The 10,863-nt window shown below is 29.2% G+C and overlaps 2 protein-coding genes across 2 annotated transcripts; one reads left to right on the top strand and one right to left on the bottom strand.

The window, feature by feature from the left end:
- Nucleotides 1-351: 351 nt before the first annotated feature.
- Nucleotides 352-1,502, top strand: EIN_256340 (hypothetical protein; the record flags this gene model as incomplete). Its single annotated transcript, XM_004259078.1, has 2 exons — nt 352-371; nt 431-1,502. The coding sequence occupies 2 exons, from the start codon at nt 352-354 to the stop codon at nt 1,500-1,502; spliced, it is 1,092 nt and encodes a 363-aa protein (XP_004259126.1).
- Nucleotides 1,503-5,335: 3,833 nt separating this feature from the next.
- Nucleotides 5,336-7,567, bottom strand: EIN_256330 (hypothetical protein; the record flags this gene model as incomplete). The annotated part of the gene is made up of 1 exon (XM_004259077.1): nt 5,336-7,567. The coding sequence occupies one exon, from the start codon at nt 7,565-7,567 to the stop codon at nt 5,336-5,338; it is 2,232 nt and encodes a 743-aa protein (XP_004259125.1).
- Between the last annotated feature and the right edge of the window lie 3,296 nt (nt 7,568-10,863).

Genomic DNA, 10,863 nt, shown 5'->3' with positions numbered 1-10,863 from the left:
ATTCAATGAGAACTCTAATCCTCTTATCATTTACAATGTTTACTGCTTTTTCTGATGATTGTAATCCACCTGTAGAAAATTGCCTTAAATGCAAAACAAATACTCCAAATCAATGCGATTTCTGTGATATAAAATACTATTTCAAAGAATGAAAATGCGAGGCATGTTTATCTGGATGTGCTGTATGTAATAATAGTTATTTTGGTTATTATCTTAAAGAATAAACTTGCGAAGCATGTCAAAGTAATTGTGCAAAATGTACCGATGCTACCACTTGTACTAAATGCAAAAGTGGATTTTATCTAAACGATAAAACATGCACAAAATGTTCAACTAATAGTTCAGTTTGCCATGATGCTTCAACTTGCATTGTGTGTAATGAAGGGTATTATCTTGAATAAAGCAATTACAAAGCAGAAGTAAAGTGAAGTGCTACTGCAACGGGATGTTCGAAGTGCAAAGCTGATCAAACAACATGTCTTTCATGCACATCTGGTTATTATTTTAAAAGTGGTTTTTGCACAAGATGTGCAACTGGCTGTTTATCTTGCAGCGATGCTAACACTTGTACTGGTTGTAATAATGGGTATTATCTAAAGGGCAACACATGCACGAAATGTGGATCTAATTGTGTTTCATGTGATGCCAAAGGTTGTTCAAAATGTGACCCAAATTTTGTTGGATATATTTCTTCTGAAGGTGTGTGTACTGCTTGTAACTCTGCGTATAATTGTGCCACGTGTATCAAAGACACAACAGATACCAATGGTGTCAAATGTTTAACATGTAATAAACAAACTAAGAACAAATACATGAATGGTAATAAATGTGTTGATTGTGCAACTGGAAAAATAACAACAGATAAAAAGTGTGATTCTTCAGCAAATGCGTGTGGAAATGGATGTGCTGCATGCGAAGAAGTTGCTGTAAGTACAACAACAAAATGCACCAAATGTACAAAAACAACTGATTACGTTAATCTTGATGGAACATGTGCTGCAACTTGCAAAACTGGTAAAGCTGATAAAAAATCATTGAGGTGTGAAGAATGCACTATTGCTGACTGCGAAACTTGTGAAACAGTTGGAAAAGGTGAACAATGCACTAAATGTAAAAATAAATACATTGCTGCAGATAAATTTACATGTGGTGATACATGCACCACTGGTAAACCAGTTGAAACTCCAGTCAAAAAGTGTGATACGTGTGCTACTGCCAATTGCGATGTTTGTGACAAAGACAACAAGTGCAGTAAATGCAAGACCAATTTCTATCTTATGGCTGACACTTTGAAGTGTATTGATAAGTGTCCAGAAGGATATAAAACAGATAAAATCAATGAAAAATGCATTAAATGTATTATTGAGGGCTGCGCAACTTGTGAAAAGGTAAATGAATGCACTGCATGTATGGCTGAATACAAATTGGAAGGAGGAAGATGCAATGGAGCTGATACCGTTTTCGCAATTTTAGCATTAATCCTTATGGCTTTCTTCCTCTAAATTTTTAAACTTAAAAAATTTATCAATTGTGTTACGAAACATAACAACAAAAAACTCTACGATATGACATTTTATATATTTATTCAACAATTTAACTATTTTAATCATTTTTGATCCTTTCCAAAACTAAAAAAACTATTGTTGCTAAAACGTAATTTTATAACGTAAAAATTAAAATAGGAAATTGAACATTTTAGTTATAAACGGTGACATGGGTAATTTGGATAGTGATTTTAAATAGACCAATATCCTAATTACCCACTTATTCTATTCTTTTTTGAATAAAAAAGCAAAACCTTTGCTTTTTTATTGTTATTATTTTTCAAACAAAATATAATAAAAATAATCATAATTTTTAATTTTATTTTAAAACCAAATTTACGAACAAAACAAAAAAGATTTTTTTGTTTGTATTTTTTTTAAGTAATATTTTGACAATTAGATATTATGAGATATTTATTGTTTTACAAAGCAACACAGCACAGTCAATGCTGTACTTGTCTACTATTATGTCATACATTTTTTTTAATTGGTTAAATAATTTATATAAACAAATGGGTGATCATCTTTTAATTATATGCTCTTGTAATAGGTGTGTATAAGTCAATATACATACAATTGGTTTACTAACTTGTTTATAATATCATGTACTTTTATATTTTACAAAAAAAAAGTTTTGTATTGATTTTTTTGTAATTAAAGCAGAGTCGGCCAAACGATCATGTTATTGAAAAAAACTTAAAAAACATTAAAATGGTAAACAACATTATCATTTTTGAAAAACAAAATGAAAATGACAAAACACAATTATTTATACCATATGATAAAATGAAGAAAAATAAAACGATAATTTATATTAGACACAAAATTATTTTCAAATTACTTTAAAATACAACAATATACATATATCTTTGTGTTGTTATAATTGTACACCAAAACCTTTCAATTGTAAATTATACATGCAAATAAAACTTATTTAAAGTTGCTTTGATAATGTTTTTTATTGGGTGATTATTATTATTTTGACTGATTATTATCGTATATTGAATGATCTTTTTTTATCAAGAAAATTAATTAAAGATAAGTTTAACTGTTTTGAAAGTAATATGGTTGACTTCATTCAAAAAATAATACATTGTTTGTTCTGTATTATTGCTAAAGATAATAAAATTACTTCTATTTGATTGTTTAATTAATACTTTAATTTAAAAAAGACACGAATGAACTATTCAAAACCTTTGTTAAACTGACAAATAAACATTTACAATTAATAATAATGTGTATGTTGAAAAGGTATATTAATTGTTAAAATAAAAATTTTATGTTGAAATCACTAAAATTATTTCTAATAATTTTTATTGGTTGTTAGTATTTTTTGTGTATATTACAATTATAATGAGTGAATATTGTTATTTGATTTTAAAAACTCTGCATCCCATAATATCATATGCTTTTTATTGTTCAATTGTTGTTCTTTAAAACTGGATTATCACATATTGTAATGATGATTTAAACAATATAAAAATTTTGTTTAAATCGTTAACTATAGTTTTACCAATTTTTAAAAACATTTTAACTCTAAAAAAATTTTTGAATTTTTTGTTGACAATATGCTAAAACTAAAAATGAACTGACACGTATTAGAGATTGCCACGAAGTTGTTTAAAAACTGGATCTTGGCCGACCTGATTAAAGTCTTTAGCATTGAAAAGTAAACTCCGGACACAAAGTCCAACGTGTCGGACTTTCGGACCTATTTTTCTGTTGTTTTTTAGATTATTTACTTAAATAATACAATATTTTGTCGAAAAATAACGGGAAATGTGCTGAATGTTATGAGCATTTTTGTTTTTATATTATTTTTGATGTGTTTTTTCTGTTGTAATTATTAATGATTCCCACAAAAACGGTTATTAAAACATTCAATGTTTTCACAAATAATTACTTTGTAACTATACCGTTTTAAAATTAAAATGTTTTATCCCAAAAATATTATTATAAATAATTATTATTTTGATCATGGTTTGCCATTTTTTTGAGAAGGCCCAAAACTTTTTAGGCTTTTTTTCCTTAATAGTTTATCCTAATACGTGGTGTTGAGTCAGGGACAAAATATAAATAAATCAGAATCTTTTTTTAGAAACAGGGTTTTGAAAAAGTCTTACTTTGTATTTGCTCTTTTCAGCCGTAAGTTGCGGGTGAAAATACACGAAACATCCCGAACATTCACAGTAAAAGTACTTATAATCAAAAGGTTATTATTTACTTATAATTGGTTCAATTAGCCTATTGTTTGGGGGTCAAAAAGAAAAAAAGATGAGAAAATGAATAAAAAATATATATAACAGATAAATGAATAGCTACATTTCGGGTATTTCAAATATTTACCCAAAAGGGTAGTAAATTTGCCTCAAAAAACTCTGAAATAATGACAAATTAAACTGAAAAGAAACGCAATTTGACCAATCAAATGACTAGTAACAATAGCATTAAAATAAAACAATTATATAAGAATTAACACTAACCTTCAATGATAAAAAATATTAAATGATATATATTATCATTATATTAGTGTTATTTATAATAATAATAAAAAGAAAAAGCAATTCAGAGAATTAATGTTTTACTTTAAGTGAATTCATGTATTAAGCTCGTAAACTCTTCGAAAAACTTGCCTAATTATCCCTTGGGCATTTGTTTGAGCCAGACACCTTAATGCAAAGGCTATATATCGATAATTTGAGTTTTTTTTACCGTTTTAGGTTGGTTCGAACATTCACAGCTGACTTGATTTCCCATCGGACCCAAAGATGTCTTTGTCGTTTAAATCATGTTATTTCAAATGTTCAAAAAGCATCACATCAAATGAGAAATTGTTATAACGACTCTCGCACCTTAGTTCGACTATTCTGGGAAGGTGCGAACCAACACACCATTTTTATATACGAATGTGCCAGCAATACATTCACATTTATTGTACTGCCAACGGTTGTTATCTTAGCTTTACTCCTTTGCATTTTAATCAAGTGAAAACACGAAGAAGTTGTCTGGCCTAATGTCTGCGTATAAATATTTCTTCACTTCAATTCGACACACTTTCTTTATCACTAAATGTAGACTATCACAATTAATCATTTTGTCGGGTTCAATCTAATATAAAACACAATAATCAATTCTTGTTGTTATTCTGATTTCATTCTAATCGAATTAATTTGTTATTTCTTTCTTCGTTTTCAAAAACAACACAAACCATTTCATTACGAAAGCCGATATTTACTGTTATTAACTCCTCAAATTATCATAAAATATTTCACATAACAAGAGTGCATTATGTTCTGTTCATGTTTTCCTCTATCTTTCTTCACATCTAACCAAGTCTTTATTTGATGTTTTGTAGTTTTTTACCCTGCTCAAATACTCTCTTATTGTTTTTCTTGGGGTTTTTATTCAATTAAACCTTTCCCACAATTTCAAGAAATTCCAAATTAACTATTTTTACTCGTTTTTAAACAATTCAATATATAAAATGTTTTCTGTCAAAACAATAAAGATTTATTTGTAACTTGGTTTTGTTTTTTGTCGAATCGAATTAGTTTTATTTTGCCATAATTTAAAGTAAACATATATTAATTATTAAGGATAGACAAATTTGATTGCCATTTTTCACTTTTAAACCATGTAAAATGGCTATTTTATTTGTTTTATTATCTAGTCTGCTCTTTTGAAATAATATAAACATTAATATGTCGTATAACAAAACTTGTATTTTATTTATCATTATTGTTTTTAAGCAAAAAACATCAATAAAATATAAGAAACCAAAAACACACAAATCAGAAATCACATTTCTTTACGATATCTTTAACGTCGTACATTTGACTAATTGTTTCTGACTTCATATTCGCCTTTGCTATATGCTTCAAACGTGAAAATGAACGTTCGACTATCGAAGAAGTCACATTTACTGCCTCTACACGTTTGGAAAAATCCATTATAAGCGGGAAATGAGATCTTTCAGATTCAGACATTTGCAAGAGCACCACCAATGTTGTAGTATTTTGACATGGAACGAAATTGTCATTCAATTGGCAATGCCTAATTTGCTTCGATTTTTGCATTTCTCTAACAATCCTCACAACATTTTGTTTCTTTTCATTTAACAATCCAATGTTTTGTTGTGAGTCAAGTTTTTGAATAATGTCTTTGGCTTCTTTTGAAAGCCTCACCGATTGTGTAGCCTTTTGAAGTCTCATCAATTGTTCTTTATTGAGTTCTTCGTCTCTGCTTTTTAATTTGGTCATTTGCATTGTGTGGGAGTCCATCCACTGATTGAATTGAACAATTTCCAATCTGAGATCCTCAGAAATTTCAGATTTCGCCTTTCTGAAGACAGGCAACAAACAAGTGCGGACGGCAAGCAAAAAATTTTCGTTTCGAAAAGAGTCTCCGAGTTTAACAAAGTCACCAAATGTATTAATGCCAATGGTTGTTTCATTTGTTGCTCCGTTGAGCGCTATTTGGCTTGGCTTGAGTTTTTTGGTTGGAAGAGTGAATTGAACAGAAAGTGCTTGTAATAAACGATTAAGCAATCCCAGACAAATATCACGAAATTGAACTCTTTCTGGGGATTTGACTTTGTTGATGTAAAGCATGTTAAAGAGTTTTTCTTCTGAGCGTTGATAGATGTCATTTTTAAGTTCGATTAAATTCTCGGTGACTTCAAGCACACGTTGATAGGCAACAACTAAGGAGAGGCACGATTTTTGGAGCCAATCACTGAGAACTTTTACCTGACTTGTAATGAAATCAACAAAGAACAGAAGTGCTACAAATTTGTCGTCGTCCAAAGTCGCAGTTTTGATAAGCCGTCTCGAGACGTCAATGCCATCATCTTCGAAGTTGTCGTTTTCGTTATCATTTTTGTTTTGTTGTTTGGCACTGCTCTCCCTTCTTTTCGGTTTAGGCATTTCGATTTTCCAGTTCTTTTGGTTCCTTGTAAAATCTTGAAGTTCATTGAGATTGTCAAATACCATATTAGATATTGTCGCTATATATAGAAACCGAGTGATGCTATATTGAGGAATTGACAAGGCTTCTTTTTCATTTCCTTTTTCTTTACAACAAGATTCCCAATTCATCCTCACGTTGGCTCCAGTTAATTTGTATAAAAATTTCTTCACAAGATACCCATAAAACGTCGTTCCCATTTTTTCAATTGCTTTACTCAATCGATGATTGAAACAATAATTTGGTTCGAATCCATTAACATCAATACCAATTGATTTCATAAATTCAATGAACTTTCCCGCAAGACCACCTTCATTAGAGATCATTGTCGAAGCACCATCGAAGGTGAAGTTGACACACAAATTCAATTTTAATCCAAACAATCCCGCAACTGACTTTACCCAATCACACCAAGCATCCGCAGTTGTTTTTCCGATATATTTTTCCATCTTCAATTTTTTCTCAACAACAATCATTTTATCGGTTAAAATTCTTATGAACAACGAAAAATGTTCGTTTGGTCCATATCTGGCACTGTCTGCCATCAAACCATAATAATGACAATTCCTCAACAGTTCGAGCGTCTGTTCCGTGTTAACTTCAGAAATGAGGTCAATTCTTCTTTTTATTGTTGTCGGACTTAAATTGAAATGATATTTGTTTACATCGACTCCACACAACGTTATGCCAAAATTGAAAAATTTTATGACATTATCCATTTGAGAAATTGAAAAAGCGGATGCTCCAGATATTAAGGCAAGAAACAACAAAATAAACTCTCCGATTTCGTTGTGACAATTGAGCCTGGAGTTTTCAGCCTTTTCCTTTCTGATACATTCGGTAACATTGTCTGTTATCATACCAATATTGAACCCCGACCCATCATTAAAAAGTGGGATCAATGTTCTGATGAGAGTAAGTTGGTGCAACTCTTTTTTTGTTTTTGTTGGTTGTGACGGTTGTGACGGTGAAATGATCACATTTGGATCATCATCATCCACTTCTTCGTTGACACGTTCTTCAATGGAATCCTCGTCTTCTTCGTTGGATGATCTCATTGGATGATTCGTTTCGGGTATGTTGGAAATTGAAAAGATGTTTATCAGTTCGTTTTCAATTCGTTTTGTTTGTGAATCGATATTTAATGTCTGAAAATCAATTAAATTTTCATTCAAAATGAACTTGTTGCAAAATATCATGTGATTTGTTTTTGTGGAATTCGTGATATTATTAGTAATGGAACCAACATTCTAATGTCTGCAACAAAACTGATGGACAAATATAATAACGACCATCCCAATGACAAGCGAAGACAGACTTCAATTAGAAGAACCTTTAATCTTATAAAAGCAGAAATGATCGAAGATAAAATGAAAGAGTTACTGGAAAGTGGAAAATACACAACAAAAGAAGATGATAACGTGTTTATTCTTATATCAAACGAAAAATTTACTCAACTTAAAGAACGAAAAGTGATTTATTTGTGTATGGATGGTACATTTAATTCAGCACCAAATACATATCAACAACTTTACACTATCCACGCAATTTTATCTAATGGACAGTCTTTTACTCTTGTTCACGCTTTAATGATAAAGAGACGGGAAAGTGATTATGATACACTTTTTAATTATATCAATTTGCATTTTAAAGAAAAGTGAGACAGTGAATTATTTAATGAAAAAACAAGTATTATGCTTGATTTTGAAATTGCAGTTATAAATTCAATTTCCAAATTTCACTGTAATGTGCATGGATGTTATTTCCACTTTACACAGTGTATCTGGAGAGCAGTACAACGGTTATCATTGGCCAAACTATATTTCCCTTCTTCAAACGTTTGGACAATTGTGAACGATTTAAAACTTCTAGCGTTCGTGAAACCATCTGAAGTCAATGAACAATTTGAAAAAATAGTCGAAAGAATTCCATCTTATAATCTTGACAAAAATACCAGCAACTCAATCAATGATTTAATTAATTATTTCAGGGATAATTGGTTGTTTAAATGGCCGATTAAACTGTGGTCACAATTTAACCAACAATTGAGAACAGACAATTTGAGCGAGTCGTACCATTCAGCTTTGGTTAAAAGGCTTAATTGTAAAAAGCCAACACTCAATACACTATTGATTCATTTAATGAAGAGAGAAGAAGCAAAACTTAAAAATAGAACAGATGGACAGAGGGTTAAACCATTTTGTAAACAGACCAACCCGTATATTTAATTTGACTTTGAATTATTATAGCGGAAGCAGCAAATACGACAAGTTTAAAGAACATTTATTAAATGAAATTGAAAAATATAAATGGAACAAATAATATGAAAATTCCATTGAAAACACGGAAAATGAAATTCTGAGAATTGATCATATTAAAACAGTTCAAATTAATGAAAATGAAATTGGTCAACTAAGAGACGCATCAAATTGTGATGAAGAGGAAAAGTGTTACCATAAGGAAATTGAATTTGGAGAATTTATTGATAAAATTGATGATGAACACGTAGAGCAAAATGTTATTACCAAAAGAAAAGAAGATGTCGAACAGGTTTTCATGAAAAGAGTGATAAATACACAAGAGTTAATAAACGACATAAATATCTCTACTCAAACAAAAAAGAAAAAATTGCCCCCTTCTCAAAGAAGTTATGTTGGAGATGGGAAAAAAGGAGAAAAAACGCACACAAATCTAAAAATAAGGACGCCGATAAAACAAAATTGTTTTGTTTCATTTTTTTGTAAATAATTTTAAATTTATATAAAAATAACAAAATCAATTATTATGTTAATAATTACATCAATGATATTTTATTAATATATTTTTTTATAAAAGTGGTATTTTATTAATGTTTTAGAAGTTATTTAACAGTGATATTTTTACTGTAATAACAATTATTTACTTTAAACTTGATTTATTTTTTAATTTAATTTATTTGAATATATTTTGATCACCAAAAATAGTCGAATAAATTTATTAAATAAAACTAAAATAAATATTATTCACTATATATTGACGTGTTTTTAATTTCATGTTTATAATTATAATGGCACCATTTACTTTTTGTTAACAACTAATGTTTATTAATATATATATATAGATTTGTTCAATTTTGACAATATTTTTCTTTTGACAAGTTATATTTAAATAACGATTATAAATATGTTTGATTTTTTTTATGTAAATTAAATGCATGTTTCATTGAAAAAATTATTTTAAACCGAACATTTTATCCCAAACATTTTTATTTCAATCTTTATATCCCCACCCGAAGGATATAAGACAGATAAAACCAATAAAAAATGCATTAAATGTATTATTGAGGGCTGCGCAAGTTGTGAAAAGGTAAATGAATGCACTACATGTATGGCTGAATACAAATTGGAAGGAGGAAAATTCAATGGAGCTAATGCCTTTTACGCGTTTTTAGAAATAGTCATAATGGCTTTCTTAGTTTAAAATACCAATTTATAATTTTAATCAATTGTGTTTTGAAAAATAACAATAAAAAACTCTACGATATTACATATAAACTTTTTAATAAACAATACGAGTGTTTTTTAAAAAGTTTTTGCATTCATTTTGTTTATTATTTTTTGGAATCTTTTTTGTTCGAAATACTAAAAAAATGAACATTGAAATTGACTTTTGCAATATAAAAGGTGACATGGGTAATTAGTATAGTGATTTTAAATAAACTTTCCATTCCTTTTGTTATCGTCTTTTAATACCTTTTGAATTCAGCATGATTAAACATTCTTGCGATGTTGAAACCACTTTTTGTTATATCCCATTAGGTTATAATTGAAACAATTCGTCTTGTCATGTCACTTAGAGCAAACTGTGCTTTGGCAAGAGTCCCAATGTTTGACATTTTAACACTTTCTTTGTTTAACTAGTTTTGGAATTAATTTCTCTTTTTCCAAGTAAGGACAAAACAGTAGATATTTTTGTTGATTTGATTGGGCTTTCTATTTTTTTGAATTGCATTTTTAACTTTGGATAATGTATCCATTTCCAATTATCAATTATACAATCATTAAACTATATAAAAAACCTTTGACCTTCAAAAACAACCAAATCCAATGGTTATAAAATGACTCTAATGTGGGCACAATTTAAAAAAATGTGATTTTTATCTCATGAAATCTTTTAATGGCTTCATCAGTGAAATACGATCACAAACCACCCATCATTAAAATTCCCCATGTTTTTCTCTTTTTTGCGTTCTTCGAAAGCAGGAACTAATATTTTCGTTTTCCACAACAAAAACATCTCTTTGTTCACGAATCCGTTATCTTGATATACAAAAGCCATTGGATCTAACATGATGCATTTTCCTATTTCATTATCC

Source organism: Entamoeba invadens (genome assembly GCF_000330505.1).
Source record: "Entamoeba invadens IP1 unplaced genomic scaffold scaff_1105074726121, whole genome shotgun sequence".
NCBI classification, from domain to species: Eukaryota; Evosea; order Mastigamoebida; family Endamoebidae; genus Entamoeba; species Entamoeba invadens.
Note: the sequence above shows the minus strand (reverse complement) of the source record. Positions and strands in the feature narration are given on the sequence as shown.